This window comes from Vespula pensylvanica, chromosome 3 (genome assembly GCF_014466175.1).
Source record: "Vespula pensylvanica isolate Volc-1 chromosome 3, ASM1446617v1, whole genome shotgun sequence".
Classification (NCBI taxonomy): Eukaryota; Metazoa; Arthropoda; class Insecta; order Hymenoptera; family Vespidae; genus Vespula; species Vespula pensylvanica.
The window spans coordinates 9176580-9193681 of record NC_057687.1 but is presented as its reverse complement, the minus strand read 5'-3'; the positions used below and the strand labels follow the sequence as shown (position 1 = coordinate 9193681).

General features: G+C 37.4%; 2 protein-coding genes across 8 annotated transcripts in view; both read left to right on the top strand.

Moving 5' to 3' along the window:
* The first annotated feature begins 9581 nt into the window (after nt 1-9581).
* On the top strand, nt 9582-14801 carry LOC122628183 (thyroid adenoma-associated protein). The gene is made up of 14 exons (XM_043810183.1): nt 9582-9869; nt 9969-10109; nt 10172-10792; nt 10858-10964; nt 11038-11347; nt 11427-11672; nt 11757-12122; nt 12201-12479; nt 12596-12793; nt 12867-13057; nt 13127-13673; nt 13798-13951; nt 14024-14283; nt 14360-14801. Exons 1-14 carry the CDS (start codon nt 9708-9710, stop codon nt 14678-14680), a joined length of 3903 nt encoding a protein of 1300 aa, XP_043666118.1. The 5' UTR covers nt 9582-9707; the 3' UTR covers nt 14681-14801.
* A 1317-nt stretch (nt 14802-16118) lies between these two features.
* Nucleotides 16119-17102, top strand: part of LOC122628180 (uncharacterized protein CG43867) — a 107583-nt gene continuing 106599 nt past the window's right edge. For 4 of the 7 annotated variants that reach the window (XM_043810166.1, XM_043810169.1, XM_043810167.1 and 1 more), the window contains exon 1: nt 16119-16376. The gene's annotated coding sequence lies outside the window, so the exon portion shown is untranslated. The remainder of the gene's footprint in view (nt 16377-17102) is intronic. The other 3 variants (XM_043810168.1, XM_043810170.1, XM_043810171.1) reach the window with 2 other exon arrangements.

The window sequence follows — 17102 nt, the reverse complement described above, 5'->3', positions numbered from 1 at the left end:
ATATATATATATATATATATGAAATATAGAGGAAAGAGAGGGAAAGAGAGACGAGAGTGCTGTCAGAGACAGTTCTCGTTCGACGATCGTTAATCTCACTCAAGTTACGACAATGACGGATAGAGAAGTTTCTTCCTAAGACACCCGGTATACGTGTGTGTATATATCTATGTGTGTATGTATGTATATATATGAGAGTGAAGATACCGATAGGAACTTAGGATGCTGTTATTGTATTCGTGCGCGTGTTCACCTGGGACATGTCTCCGAAATGCTAAACTCGACTAAAGTTTTGTCAAAAGAGTAAATAAGTTGCATCTTCCGAATTCATTTTCTGTTATTGTTTTTTATTTCTCCATTTTTCTTTTTTTCTTTTTTTTTTTTTTCGTATTAAAACAAGAATCTTATTCCTCTTCGTATCGAATAGTTTTATGAAAATACATTAATTCTTCGTTCGCGGTAAATTCTTTTTACGTTAATTCCTTTTACGTTAAAAAAAAAAAAAAAAAAAAAAAGAAACAGATTGAAAACAAAATAAAAAAGAAGGGAAAAGGGATCTGATTCGTTTTAGAAATTCAGGCTTTACGTCCACGCGTCACTTAGTGACGATCGGATGAAATCATTAATTCCCATTGTGAATCGATATGGATTTGCGATTTTGCGAAAGGAAAGGAAGAAAAAAGAGAGAGAAAAAAAAAGGTAAAAAGAAAGAAAGAAAGAAAGAAAGAAAGAAAGAAAAAGGTGAAAGAATAACGCGGAGATAGATTCGAGAAGAATAGAAAACTGGAGCGGAAAAAATGCGGTTCGTGATACGCGCCTCTAGTTTCAGAATATTTTTGATCATCAGAATATCAGCGATATATCAGAGTTATTATACTTTTTATTTTTCTTTTTCTTTTTTGCAGACAAGAAAGAAAATCGATTTCTTTCTTTGTTTTTCCTTTCTTTTTCTATTCTTTCCAATACGCTCATATTTTTTAATCGATCCTGTTGGGATTGGGGAATAAAAAGAAGGAAAAAAAAAAAAAGAAAAAGAGAAATAATAAAAAAAGAAAATAAGGAACAAAGCGAAGAATGAAAGAATGGATAAGTACGTAACTCGTTTTACGGATCGACGAGTCCGATTTAGAGGTAGAATCGAAATCGTCCTTCGAATTCGTGCTTTTTCCTTTCCTTTTCTCGTCGTAGTAGACAAATAGAGAGAAAAAAGCTTGATCTATAGATCCTTTTGTACATGTATGTATGTATATACGATAATAGATACATCGAGAGGTAATATCGTAATATCGTGTTGCCGGATTTGAAAGTACGTGTACTAGTGTCGCTCGACCATCCATCCATCTATTCCCTTCCTCTCCCTTCCCCTCTTCATTCTCATTCCTTCTTCTCTCTTCATCCTCATCCTCGTCCTTATCCTTTTGTTTTTACTCTACCTTTTTTCCTATCGAAGCTGCAGGATTACCAACGAATACGAGTACCCATACGAATTTCTACAAACGATCGATAAAATTCGCTCCAGGGGAATCCAAATTTGCTTGCGTTTCTTTACGATAGAGAAAGCTTTTCCGCAATATCACTGACGTTACTTCAGAAAAATCAAACACGTCGAACTAGAGTTTGATAAAATGTAGAAAAGAAAAAAGAAGAAAAAGGAAAAGAATGGAACGGACGCTTTAATACGAAGCTGAAGTTTTCTCGGCCATTGGTAAACTTCCCTTCGAAGCTAGTAATCAAGAATAGATATCTATCGAGTTGAAAAATCTTGATGAAAGTAAAACATCTCTGGGACAGATATGAAAAAAAAAAAAAAGAGAGAGAGAGAGAGAGAGAAAGAAAGATAGGAAGAGACGCGAACAAAAAAATTATGAAAGAAGATCCTCATCGTTGGGATCGATCGAGCGTTTTATATCTCGATATAACTTTTTTATCTTCTTTATTATCGAAGAGGTATTGCATTAAATTAAAAAAAATAAAATAAAATTAGGAAAAAAGCGAAAAAGAAAAGAAAAAAAAAAGAAAGAAAGAAAGAAGAAGAAGAAAATGAAGAAGAAGAAAGAAGAAAAAGGAGAAAAATAAAAATGATCTTTTTACGTCTGATTCTCGGGAAATTTCAAACGCGACATTCTTTCTGGACGCTCAACCCTCCGTTGCTTTTCACGTAACATAGTGCTCCTCGGAGGGAGACACGGATTTATATCGTCGAGGCTGGCTCTAGCGTCTCCTTTTTCCGTGTCTCCAACTCGAATAAGCCGGCATTAACGCGACTCGCAACGAGTAGCCTTCCACGCGGGTAATCCTCGTGCCTGCAAAGGTCCGACAATTTACACTTACGCTCGAGAACGAATAATAGTGTTTATGTATACGTGTGTCATCGTATATGTGTGTGTGTATGTGTATACGTCACCGACCCTCGGGATATCTCAACGATTATGCTTACCCTCTTTCGATCTGTCCTTCTTGCGCTCGCAAATTTGTCTCTGTTTCTCTTCGAGACGACTTATGATCTTGGTAAGAGAGAAAAAAGGGACAAAAAAATAAAAGAAATATATATGTATCCTCTCGGGAACGTTTTCCAAACGATTCCTGTTGTTAACGTAAGAAAAAATAAAGGGGGAAACATTAAAACTGATTAGTCGATTAGACACTTGAACGTTTTAATTTAATCCGCGCGTAAACGACCGACGCGACACCGTTATACTCGTAAATCTTAGAAACGAGATCTTCTATCCGAGAGAGATTAAACCGAGTTAGATATTACGAATTTTTCGAGTATAATTAGGTACTCGCAACAACGAGTAACGAGGGAAAATCTTTGCATAATGGCCACCAAGAGCGTATCCGTCGTAAAATCGTTTATAACGCACTATAACTGAATGCGTTCTTCCGCGAACAAATAAATATGATAAATGCATCTTCTCGTTTCGCAAGTACACAGAATTTGCATCCGCCCTCAAACACAGACACACACAAACACACGCACACCCGTGTATCTAAGAATGGCTCTGAAAAACCAAGGAATACATTTAAAAGGTATTATTTTCACTCGTGGTATCCGTCCACTTCTCATTTACACAAACTTTTTATCTTTCCCCGTCGAAAGTTCTCCGAAGAATCTCACGGAAAACTGGAAAAATGTGGAACGTTTCCGTGCTAAAGTTTACTCCCGATAAGTTTGTAATTCGAACGATTTAGAAAAACGCTTCTATCTCGTGGAAAAGAGAAAAGTTTCTTTCACGCTGAGGAGATAGGAATTTTTTTTCTTCTTCTTTTTCTTTCTTTCTTTCGCACGTTCCTACGTTCGTTCAAGTTCCTTTACGACTATGTATTTCAAAATTACGTGTCCTCTTCGAGTGGTTCCAATAAGAATGACTAATCAATGAGAGGACATATACCGAAATTGTGTTTGTGCATTCGATCGCTCATCGATCGGCCTTTACTCCAATGTAAATTTCGACCGTCGTCTCGTGGCGAATTGTTGACTTGCTGAGAAACAACAAAGCGTCTCCTTTCTCTCTCTCTCTCTCTCTCTCTCTCTCTCTCTGCCTCTCTTTGTCCTTTCTCTATCACTCTTATCACAAGTACCAACTACCTATCTAGATACCGACCTACCGGTATACCCTTCGTCTACACGCTGGACGAACTATTAAACTTCGACGTTCAAAGTTTCTCATCGTTCGTCCCTATAATCCATCATAAATAAGAGAGAATATTGCTTAACTACAGGATACACTCCAGATGGACTTTTAGATTTGTACAGATTCGATGGCCAGCCGATAAATAGCTTCCTTAAGAATCAAGATAATCGTTGAAACGGCTTTCGAAGGCTCTCCTGATCTTAATCCTCGGGCTCCTTTGGAAACATTTTAAGTAGTAAGGAAGATGCGGTAAAGTAATTTAAAAGTCGTTATAAAAGCACTTACCCTAATGGAAAGGCAAATAGGATTTTGGAGAGCGTCGAGTTTGCATCGGTTGAAAGAAAAGGAATCGTATGTTTTCTTTTTGTTTTCTTTTTTTTTTTATTCTCTTTCTTTTTTTACTCCTTCCTTAATTCCTTTCTTTTTTGTTTTTTTTTTTTCTTCTAAGCACATTAACGATCTCTTGGAAGGAAAAAGAGTAGGATGATGATGGAAAGCGCGCTACTCCGATGCCCCAAGTCGTTCGAACTTCCTTTCTTTTTTTTTGTTTCGTTTCTTCTTTTTGTTTTTCATGTTTTCTTTTGTTTTCTTTTTTTTTTTTTCATTTTTTTCTTTCCTTCTTTTCGTGCGTTTTTCTTTTTCGCAAAAGTCGAAGTAGCGAGGAAACGTGCGTTAAATGAAAATTGGGAGAAAGTAAGTAAGTAACTAAGTAAGTAAGTAAGTACGTGTTTCCTTTGTAGAAGCCACGAAAAAGAAAATGAAGGAGAAAAAGAAGAAGCAGAAGAAAACGAAGAAGAAGAGGAAATAGAAAGAGATGTTAAAAGATGGAAGGATAGCACCGAAAGTTCTTGTCGTTTATGTCCCCTTTTCGAACTCGTAAAGAGTCAGCAGCGTGAAGAGGTTAAAGGAGCATGGAATATGTGTTCGAAAGAGATAAATACATGGACGGAGAGGAAAGAGAGAGAGAGAGAGAGAAAGAGAGGAAAGAAGATGACGATACGTCATGTCTAACGCGTCATAAATTCGTCGCGATGGAACATAAAAAAGAAGGCACCGTCCTTTATATCCATATAGAAGAGAAAAAGCTTTTTCACTCGAAAGCTTGGAAAAAGACAAAAATAAAAAAAAAAGAAGGGAAAAAAAAGAAAGAGAAACACCACGAAAATGGTAAAGAAAACGAAATCGTGGCACGATTTTCATACAAGAGAGGTCACCCTTTTTTTTGCGTTTTCGAACGAGCCACCCGAGTATGCGTGTTCAACGAAAAGAAGGAAAAAGAAGAAAGGAAATAAAAAAAAAAGAAAATCACACGAACCCTCGGTTGATTCGGCGTACATATTTTTTTTTATAAATATCAAGGAAAGAAACACAAGTCCTGGCGGATTAATAATAAATAAGAGCATAGCGAGTCGGTTGGAATACTGAATGAATTTTAATATTTCGCGTAGCGGTTGAAAAAAAAAAGGAGAAAAAAGAAAAGAAAAAAGGAAACGGGAGAACAAGAGATGTAGCTTTTTCGTAACTGCCAGGCTTTATTATTTCAACGTGCAACAACAACAGCAACGGCAACAACAACAGCAACAACAACAACAACCATGATGATGATGATGACAATGGAAAGCGAACACACAGCAAAGCGAACAAAATGTCACTCCAACGTTCCAATTTCAATTTCCTCCATTCTTTTTCATTCGCGTTGAAAAATTCATTTTAGAGGGTAGCATTATCGATACGAATTGGGATGCACGAATTCAAAGTCATAGATCAAGGAACAACGACGAATAAATTAATTTTAATAAGATATAATTTATACATTAAAGTATCAATAGAATTAGAAGCATAAGAGTAGCAGACAAAGAGAGAGAGAGAGAGAGTGCGTAGGAGAACAGATGATACCAATGTTACAAGTTGCTAATTATGACGCAAAAGGGGCTTATCATCGATAATTGATAATAAAATTATTGTATAAGGTAGGACACTCGTCGACACGGTATTTTCCAAAGCGTCGATCTATCTCTTTCTATCTATCTCTTCCTCTCCTTTCTCTCTCTCTCTCTCTCTCTCTCTCTCTCTCTCTCTCTCTCTCTCTCTCTCTCTCTCTCTCTCTCTCTCTCTCTCTCTCTCTCTCATGTACTCGTTTACCCGTACATCATCGTCTACAAAACGTTCATGACGTCGATGAATCGTTTTGCTTCTAGCGCGAACGCATTTTTTCTCACGGAGATTGACATATTGACTGTGAATCAAATCGTTGAATTGAATTGCCGGTGATTGCGATGCATATAACATAAACCATTCGAATCGACCGAGTTTCGACGAGGCATCGTAAAAATCAATATCGAAATTATGTGACAGACATGAGAGAAAGACAGAGAGATAGATAGAGAAAGAGAAACAGAGAGAGAGAGAGAGAGAGAGAGAGAGAGAGAGAGAGAGAGAGATAGTCGACGATAGGACAGTCCCGCGATATTTTTTATTTTTTTTTATTTTTTTTTTCCTTTCTTTTTTTCCATTTTTTCCCTCCCTCCCCTTCCATTTTTCTTCTTTCCGTATTTTCCGCTTTTGTTATCCGGAATCCTAGCGATTACGAATCGACCGATCGATTGATCGTATTAATCGCACGAAAGCGTCGCTTATTGCTCTCTAGCGTGACATAGTTTCTCCATAGGATTTATATATATATATATGTGTGTGTGTGTCCGTATATATATATATATGTATATGCATAGTTAGAGCTGCGAATCACGGTCCATCATAATGCATTATCTCTCATTTCTACTATACCCTCATAATACAAAGTGACGCGCTTCCTTATATCGTAGAATAGTATAAGCGGGGCTTATACGATAATCTCGTAGACATTCGCTTCCGCCTGTGATCCATCCTTTCTCATGGATCATGGATCGTGTTCGCTATCGATCATACGTTTACGACTTACGCATTATACTAATCGTTTCCTTCCTAACCTAAGGATATTAGTCATTTCTATGTATATTTAAATATGATCGTTGGTACGATGCGTTTTCTTTACTTTTAAGTAAAGTAACGAAAGAAAAAAAATCACACGTATAGACAGACACGCGCACATGAACACACATATACCATAGAAGCAACCATAAAGAAAGATCGAAGTTGTAAGACTCTCGTAGGATATTTTTGACAACGCAGCCCTTTGGATTTAATCGTCGGGAGTCCCCGATTGCCGTGGAAGCCTTGTGACTCGGCCCGTTAATTGGATTTGACAGGAGGGGCAGCAAATTGAATTAGCAGACGATTCCCGGTTATTTACGTGTGTCAGGCAATTCTCCGTTGAACGCGTCAAGAGGGGTTCGGACTTTACGTCCGATATGCTGTGCTTTGAGAGAGACGGATAGAGAGAGAGAGAGAGAGAGAGAGAGAGAGAGAGAGAGAGAGAGAGAATAGTGCTCGTTCGATGCTGTACCATGGATGAAGTGTACCGCTACCATGGACCAGTCTCGTTAATCTAATATACAAGGTGTCTTCCTAGTAACATGTTGGATTTCAGTGATTCGTATCAATGAACTTGCTTCTTCCCAATATATCAAAGTAGTGTTCCCCATAAATCGTACGATTTATTCTAATAACAAAATCCATAAATATAATCCGACAAATCTTAAGAAAATTATTTGATACTTCTCGTAAGACTTAAAAAGTATTAATTAAGACCCACACTCGAGTGACCTCCATCGTCTAGTGAGGAGGAGGACGATGAAAAAAAAAAAAGAAAAGGTGAAGTTAAAAAAAAAATGAACAAAAGAAAGAAAGAAAGAAAAAGAAAAAAAGAAAAAGAGTAAAGCAAGCAAGTACTTATCGTCGCGCGAGCGATCACCTCGATTACAAAGAATACGTATAACAGTAGAACAAAGTTTCTCAAGAGAGCGTGTGCTTGTTCTTTCGGTTAGAGGATAAGAGAAGAAAGAAGGTGAAGGAAGGAGAGAATTTGTCGAAAGGAAGGAAGAGAATGCTCGGAAATTCCCTGGGATACTTCCCATGAAGATATGTAATTAAAGCAACGAAAGACCGACGGATTCTTGCGCAACAAGCAAAGATCGATCTTTGCCCTCGAAGTATAAACGTAATAGAATAGAACGGAAGAAAATTCATCTACGTACTCGCTTATATACATACATTGAACGTTCAAATAATAACTCATTGTTTTACTCTCGTTATTCCATAAGCACTGTAATAAATTTTGTCAGTTTTCCGTAATAAATAAAACGACAAAATTCCGATCGTAAAACGTCGTCCTTTCTCTTCTCTCTCTCTCTCTCTATTTTTTCTTTTTCTTCTTCTTCTTCTTCTTTTTGTTTCTTCTTTCTCTTTGCATAGCATTTCATTTACTATTTTTTAATTTACTAATCTTTTCCAGCAAGGAGCTCGATACGATATAAACTCGAGTAAATGAAAAAAAAAAGGAAAGAAAGAGAGAGAGAGAGAGAAAAGTATACATCCTTGGAAAAGGGTCCTTAGAAAATAGAACGAGATGAAAGCGAATCTCTTGAGTAAGGAGAACGAGCTCGTGCAAAATGTGCACGCAAACTCTTTACACGTATTTCTCTATTACATTTTAAAGACTTCTTCTCTGAGGAAAGGAAAAGAGAAGAGCGTAAAGATGAAAGCGATTCGTGAACGTAATAATTTCGCTCGCGTAATGTCACGCGAATGAAATGATGTTTCGTACTCTTTTTAGCTTAACTAATGATTATACGGATACAAGATAATTAAGACTTGGGGAAAAAAAAAAAAAAAAAAAAAAGAAAAGAAAAGAAAAAGAAAAAGAGAAAAAAGGAACAAGCGAAAAAGAAGGAGACAGAAAGAGAAAAAGGAAAAGCCACAAATAAACATAATTACGCGGATAGAAGATTAAAGTGATAGTTAGTCTGTTTGTAATTAGATTGTATGACGTATAACCATCGAGAATTTCTCGTCGAAATGCATTTACGAATAATATTCAATGTCCCATGTTTACTTACATAGAGATTCGGTGTGCATATATATACATATATATCTATATATATCATATTATTCTGTTAATTAGCTGGGTTGCATCATTTGTTGCATCGTAAATATTACATGATTACCCTTGCCTTCTTCTGATCAAATATATACTCTACGTACTAATAAATGTGTTAATTAATCGCATTTAATAAGTTTCTTTCTTTTCTTCTTTTATTCTGTCTCTTTCTCTCTCTCTCTCTCTTTCTCTTTCTCTCTCTTCCCTTTTTAAACTCAATGTTTCAAACAAATTTTCGACAGTTATTAATAAATATCGAAATATATGAGTTTACCGAGGAACGTCGAAGACGGTAAAAAAAGGCTCCTAATTAAAGGGATGAATAAAGAAAGACGGTTGAGATGAGTGAGGTTTAAAGAAAGGGAGAAAGAAAGAGGAAAAAACGGAAAGAAAGAGAGAAAGAAATACGCTCGGTTACACAATAAGGCACTGGTGCAGTTAAAATTAGTCTCAAAGAATTTGAAGGCTATAGAACGTATTCGCGAGGTCGTTGCCCGAAATATTTTACTTGTATATATGTATATTTATTTTTTCTCTCTTTCCTTTCCTTTTCAATTTTTTGTTTACCTTTGGTTTTTATTTTTTCTTTCTTTCTTCCTTTTTTTTTTTTTTATTTTTTTTTTCTTTCATTTTACTCCCACCTGCAAAATTTCTCTAAAGAGATTCTCGAACAATAGGAGAGATTATCAAAATAAATTTCATTTTTATTTTTTTCCGTTTTAATTAATACTTGGAAATTTTCTTACGCTGTCATTGACGATTATTTATAAAGTCAGAATTTAATTTTTCAATTGTTCTTTATTGCGGATATTTGTAAGAGATAATTTATTTATTTCTTTTTCTTTCTTTTTTTAATGCGTTTAAGATGTCGCTAGTGATTGGATGAACGAGAAGAAAATATTATAGTAGATGACGCTAGTGAGTCATTAAGAAGGTCCTGATAATTATGTAGTTCCAAAATAAACACACGATCTTTCCTACATGTGGTCTAACCACGAGTTCATTCTTTCGATTTGTAATCAAATGAAACGAAAAAAATGACTGAAAAAGATTTAAATAAAATACTTACCGATTTACGAGTGTCGAAGAAAAGCGGTGAATTAGATAACTATGAAAAGTTTGTTAACCAACAGGATAAATGGAGAAATACGATAGATTATAGTGTGTTAGAAACATGTGTCAAACATTACAATGAAGGTGTATGTATTTCTTTTTTGTTTACAATTTTTCGATGATTAATTAATCTGACATACAGGGATACGTTCACACGTATGTACAAATGTATATATATATTGTAGGTTAGATTGGACGCCCTCGCTCTTCTCGTTGAATCCAAGAAGAGTACATTAAAATTTACCAATGCCGAGTTGGATATTATATTTTTATTTCTAATGTATAATCTTGAAGAGAAGTTTGAATATGTATCTCTTGTTATGAAGGTAAGAGTCAAGTATTATTTACAAATGGCAAATAATTCATTTCTATAATTTTGTTCATTCAGGCTTTAAAACGAATAAAGGATAGCTTAAATGTTATGAAAAAAAAGTTAATGCAACAATCAAAAACTAAGCTCTCTGATTCGTCTGAAAAAATAGATGATGACAAAGCTTCTTACAAAGTTGTTCACGAGATAGAAGTGTATAATGCATTCTTTTTAAATTTAAGAGACCTGTGCGTAAACAATCTATATCCTGATGCTACGTATTCTCGTAGAAAGAATAGTTTGCAAATACTCTGCATAATGTTAGAATTTTTAGACCACGAATTTAGAGATATTACTTGGAATTCTAAACAAACAGAAAAAATATTTATGTGCTTGCTATTGGACAAGTACGAGACCAATAAAAAGATGGCTTTTAGAATATTGAAATCTATCAATCCAATTATTTTGGGTTTGGATGCAGAAAATCGTCTTTGTGAAATAATTAACGTCGCAACCGACCTGGGTAATAGTATTAGACCGATAGACAGTATAACTGCGGCATACATGTTTAAAATTTGTATGCTCTCGCCTTTGTTACAAAACGTCCTCTGCGAATATTATAACATGAATCAGTTTCCTAATGGAATTGCGGAATCCCATATTTTGCAGTTAATATTATTTCTAATAAAAAGATTAGAGGTATGCATCGCGTTGTATCATCGATTATACATTTCTTGTTCGTTTATCCCAAAATTGTATTATAGATATCTCTGATGGCAGCAAAAGAAAATATAGTAATGGCAGTTACGAAGTATTCTCTTTACGGCTATCTCTTTTGTTTGAGAAGTTTGTTATCAGATTGCGACTTGAGGTATTTATAAATTATTTTTCATTTACGCCGTCAAAATATGTTGTTATTCCATATGCATTAAAATTTGATGTAGTATTGTAGGTACGGAAAAATTATGGCAAGAAACAATTTCTAAGCTTATATCGATGTGCTTTGAGCTGAATAAAGTAGTTTCGGTAATAGTGAACAATTCATCCCCTGAGGGGCACTTACCAATGGATTTGAGTCCACATACTACAAACGGTTTATTTTTTAATCCAGAGAAGGAAATAATAACTCCACAAATGATACTTCTTTGTTCGTGGCGTACGGTAAAAGAGGTCAGCCTTTTGTTCGGTCAATTGGCGATTAAATCAACCATATCTAATCACAATGTGTCGGGGGAACTGTTGACTGAAAATCAAGTAAGATAAATTAGGTCATTGTACTTTCTACGATAAATTCATTGTCTAGTCGTTGAAATATTTTACTTTATCCCGATAGATTATTCAAATAGGGGAACATCTGGTCACTCTTCTTAGCGAAACAAAACACAGAGGTGCGTTTGAACAAGCGTACGTTGGTTTTAATCAATTATGCACTCGTTTATGGCGCATAGAGAATACTACTTTAAATCAATTACCGAAACTTTGGTTACACCAAATTTTGTTAGCGATAACTGGCCTATTGCCAGGCAATTTTAAATTTTGTGCAACCAGAAGAAGCGCAGGAGTACCGTTTATGGTTCAAGTAAGTTTCTTGATAAACGTATGCTTACTTTAAAAGAAAAAACAAGTCATATGTAGTACATCGTTTCATTTGATTATTTTACAGGCACTCGTTTCTACCGAACCTAGTATTCAATACAATGCCAATATCTCGGCATTGCACTCCGTTATGAAAATATTGTTAGGATTTACGGAACTCGAAGATAACGTAAACGTTTGGAAGGACATAAAACGTGTGGTTTATGAGAAAACTATATTTTCGGAATTCGAAAATTTTATCGATCTATCGAGAACAGATATAAATGAAAGTTTATGCGAGGATAACAAAATACAAGTTACTGAAATAAAAATCCATGCTTTGAACATTTTGAGAGCTTTGTTTAGACACTCTCCGCTGGGAGACTCCGTTAAAATTTTTATCGCCGATGGTGTAATAGCGGCATTCAAAAATTACGATGGAAAATCTTGGGCAGTAAGAATTTTTTACGACAGCTATTTTCTCATCCCTATAAAACTTGACGATTAAAGTTTTCTTAAATTTTGTCGACAGGAACGAAACGCAGCAACTTTGTTGTTCAGTGCACTGATCATTCGAATTTTCGGTGTGCAAAGAACGAAAGATCATATCAATCTAACGACGGACAACAAAATGACCGGTAAAATATTTTTCGAAAAATATCCCAGTCTGTTGCCGTTCATGCTGGACGAATTGCAAACTTTCGTATCTATCAACGAGAGTCTAATAAAACCAAACATACAATCGATTTTGTTATTACTGTCGCGATTGTATCTCAATTATAATTCTGACGGAGACGACATCAATTGGAAGGTCTCTATAAATTGTTAAGAACAAAAAAATAAATAAATAAATAGATAAATAAATAAATAAGTATATAATCTAATTGCGCGTAATGGAAACACGTAAGGATATACATGTGATTTTAGATTGACGAATTCATTCATTTAGTTTCTCAATGTGCCAAGTCACCTGTCTGCAAAACTCGCGAATTGGCAGCCAGAGCCCTCGTACCACTGATGACAGAAACGAGCGCTACCAATATTATTAAAAAATTGTTTGAAGTAGTAGCTTCTGGACAAGTAAATCATTTGTCATTGAACGCTATACACGGTTACATGTTACAGGTATGTCTACAAACGTTTCCCACGTTCCGTTATAAAATTTGTCTATTGTCATAATCTATATCGTTTCTACTAGATCTTGGAAATAGTGAAAAGGCTAAGAGTTATAAAGCAAAAGTTAACGTCCACGGATCTTTGCTCGTTTTTCGAAGGTACAATATGGATTTTAAGGAACTTGGAGATAGATAGCAACGGTCCAGTCTGCTTTCCATTAGCTACCGCTTATTTAGATATGATTCACGAATTACTTAAAGCGGATTATAAGATGTGAGATATTCAGTTAATCGGATCGTTGATTTATTAACAAACATTTGAACGTTTCTTTTTCGTTTGTAGGATTACGAATACGATCTTATTAAATATATCCAGTACATTGAAGCGACACGTTTTAGAGCATAATATATTAAAACAGGCACCGAGTCAAGAAATCTATAAAGTTTCTGCTGTTAAATTAATCGTTTATATAGGACAGAATTATATGTTTAATATTACGGCTAGAATACATCTTCATATATTAAACGTACCCGAACCCGAATTGCAAACGATCGCTTGGTCGACGATCATAGAAGTCATAAAAGGTGCTACTTGTCCTCACGAAAAAAGATTGTTGAACGATCGGGCGATCGACGTAGCTTGCAATTCCATATCTTATCTTCCCAAATATAATCCTGAATTGCAAGATGCGATTTTTGATTTTCTTTACGCGAGCTTAATGTTTATGGACAAATCTTTGGCGACGGAGGATCACTACGACAAACAAGAAATTTGTAATCTAGTCTTGAGCAAGATGAGAATTAATAATCAGAGACATAGTTATTGCAAAAGAAATAGTTACTTGAGATTGCTTGGTAAATCTTACAGCACTTTGCGTTGCGAGTTGAAGGTAGAAATTATTCAAAATACGCTTTAAAATAAATTGATGAACGATTGACTATATATATATATATATATATGTATGTATGTGTATATGAACGTATGTATATATGTATGTGTATATCTGATTTAAGGACGATACAATTTCGATAGAATGCACAGAAGACGTTTATAGCAACTTCTGCGATAATTCTTGGATCGGTACTTTAGAAGAGGATTTCAGAAGGTCCGTCTTTGAAATAATGTATCAACTTTATTACACGCACACGGACGTTAGCCGGCAATATTGTGAGTACTTGGCGATAATACTCTATTATTTTAATTTTAGAAACGAATAATAAAATTGTTTCGATTTTGTAGCACCGCTGTTAGAATGGTGGACGACTGTTTTACAATTATTGGTAGACGATAACTTGGAAGTAAGAAAGGAGGCATCTCGATTAGTTTGTAAAATCGAATCGAACGGTGCACTGGAATGCGTATCTGCGATGGTTCAAACATTTTTCGAACAATTTTATAATATCGTTGGTACGAAATATCCAAGCGTTGCGGTAGTCGCGTTATTTTGTTGGGGTATATCGTTATCTGGTAACATGGATTACGAAATGGACGAGACCGATGTAAGTAAATATCGCGTTACGTAAGATTCTCGTCTATTAACAAGATTCGATTACAATAATTATTTTTAAAAATTAGGTATTCAACAAGTGTAAGAATTACGACTGCTTCGAGCCAGTGCAATTATCGAATACGTGCGTGCAATTCATAAAAGCGATAACCAAACGTTATTCCCTCGACAGTCCGTTACCAGTGGATGCTATGCGTTGGTTGACCTTTCACCTAAATCTAGATCTAACGAAGGCTACGAGCTTTCGTAAGCTGGTATCGTCATACGGCGATTACGTACCTGTTATTGAAAAGCAACTACGTGATATCTTGGATCCAACTTATAAGGACAAACTCCTTCAGATTTTGGCATACGAAAAATACGCTTCGTTACATTCCCAGGAATGTTAGTCGTTAAAAAAAAGAGATTTAATGTAATAGGCTTAAGTAAAGCGCATTAGATATCCATTAGATATTTCGGCTAGTTTGACGGAGAAATGGCAAATAAAGGATAATTTTCCAAAGTGCGTTCGATCACGATCGAACGTATTTATTCTAAAAAAAATTCACTTTTCAATTTCATAATAATAATAATAATAATAATAATAACAATAACGATAACAATAACGATAACAATAAAAAGAAATATGGAGAGCGGGAGAAGCGCGATGGTAGAAAGCGATAGAAAAAAGAAAGAAAGAAAAAAGAGAGGAAAAAAAGAAGATGGAAAAAAGATACGTGACGAGATAATCGATTCTCGATACAGGAAATTGACGTTATCGATAGCGACGACGGATCGAATTACCGTCTAAACTCGGTAGAGGGTGCGAGTAAAGGCGTGTTCCCTCTCCCTCCCATCGTCGTTAGCTATCTCACTCAATTGCCGCGCTCGTCGCGTGTCGACGCTAGCGTCGCGGCTGGCCGTCCGCGTACTCCGGTCGTGTGTAATTTCGTGTCCTCCGTTAGATCGGCTGGTCCGCCCGTATAATTTTAACGCTTTTTTTTTTTCGCGCCTCCTAGCGCGCGAGTGACCTTCGTAAAGGAGGAAGACTCCGCGATATATCTCGTAGACGTCAAGGACACCGCAAAATATCGTACGACATTTGGTGACAGCGGGTAGGAAAGAGGGAAAGCCTTTGGGAAGAGGAGTTTTCTAGTGGCACAACATACATGTATATACAACAGGGTAGAGAGAGTAGTGTGAAATAGTGTACGTAGTCGGATAAAGTGAACGCGATACGAGAAGGAGACGAGGACGACGACGACGACGACGACGACGACGACGATAACAACGAGGACAAGGACGACGACGACGACGACGACGACGACGACGACGACAATAACAACAACAACAACAACAACAAGGAATACGACGAAGACGGAAAAGAGAAAAAATATTAGGACGAAGATAACGATATCTTTCACGACGGCGACGGCGACGGCGACGGCGACGGTGACGGTGTCGGCACGCAGCACGCACGCACGCGTAGAGGAAGGGCAACAAATAAGAGGAGGAGGAGAAGGAAGAGAGGAGGGAGGAGGTGGTGGTGGTGGTGGTAGCAGTGGAGGAGGAGGAGGAGGAGGAGGAAGAAGAGAAGGAGAAGAAGGAGGAGAAGGAGGAGGAGGAGAGGAAGAAGGAGATCATCTACCGGTCGGACGATCGGTCGGCGGCGACGGTCGTCGTCGTCGTCGTCGGGCCGCCGACGGCAGTGTACTAGTATTAGTAATAGCAATAATAATAGCAGCAGCAGTAGTAGCAACAGCAACAGCAACAGCAGCAGCAGCAGTAGCAGCAGAAGCAGTAATAGTAGTAGTAGTAGTAGTAGTAGTAGTAGGTGCTGGTGGCAGCAGTAGTGGTGCTACTAGTAGTGGTCCTCCTAGTGCTCCTCGTGCTGGTGCTCCTAGTGGTGGTGCTCTAGTGGTTGTGAGCAGACCGTTGTTGCCGTTGCTGCTGTTCTTCGGCCGACGGTGCGTATCTACGCCAGGCATGGAGCGCCGGACTCAGTGCGCCCGTTTCAAATCGTTACGAGCCGTTACCGCAGACTCCACGTCGAAGTAAGGAGGAGGAGGAGGAGAAGAAGAAGAGAGAAAGAGAGAGAGAAAGAAGGTGAGTCGCCACAGAGAAAGAGATCGAATCGGTCGACGACTTCTCCCCTCTCCTCGTCCTCCTCCTCCTCCTCCTTCTCCTTCTCCTCCTGTCCCTTCCGTCCACCGTACGTACCCCCCCTCCTCTCTTCTCCTATCTCTCCTCTCTACGTCCTCCCTCCCTGGGGAGGTCTTGACCCACTTGCGTCTATCTCCTGCGAGCTGTCATCCCTCTCGCGTTTTCGCGCCTATTTCGCGCGATCGAAAGAAAGAGAGAAAGAATTAACGATTCTCGCGACGGTTTATGGTAAACTACGATCGACGATGACGACGACGATCGACGACGACAACGACAAACTCCTTGTCTCTGTCACGCTAAGAGGGGGGCAGAGAGAGAGAGAGAGAGAAGTGAGCGTAGGGAGGTAGAAGCAAGCTGGAACGAGTTTGAAAACTAGCAACGCCGGTCCGACGGACATCTGCGATTCCTAAAGTGCGTCCTTTCCAAACAGGGAATGTTAAATAGCCTTCGCGCTTGATCGACTAACGGAGCCTTCTCGAATGATCTTTCTTGACCCAACTCCTCTCTCTCTCTCTCTCTCGCTCGCTCGCTCGCTCTTTCTTTCTCTCTCTGGTTCTAACTCTGTCTCTGTCTTTCTTTCTGCTCGTAGAAAGGGTCATCGATCTTTCGAAATCGTTTCTCGTCCACGCCTCTCGTTTCAAGGACGTTCGTCTATCTATCCATCTCTGT

Excerpts from the sequence above, each read along its gene's own strand:
- LOC122628183 (XM_043810183.1), top strand. The coding sequence starts at position 9,708 with ATGACTGAAAAAGATTTAAATAAAATACTTACCGATTTACGAGTGTCG. Across the intron at positions 10,110-10,171 it reads ATGTATCTCTTGTTATGAAG|GCTTTAAAACGAATAAAGGA; the intron begins GTAAGAGTCAAG and ends TTGTTCATTCAG. Across the intron at positions 13,952-14,023 it reads GGACGTTAGCCGGCAATATT|CACCGCTGTTAGAATGGTGG; the intron begins GTGAGTACTTGG and ends TCGATTTTGTAG.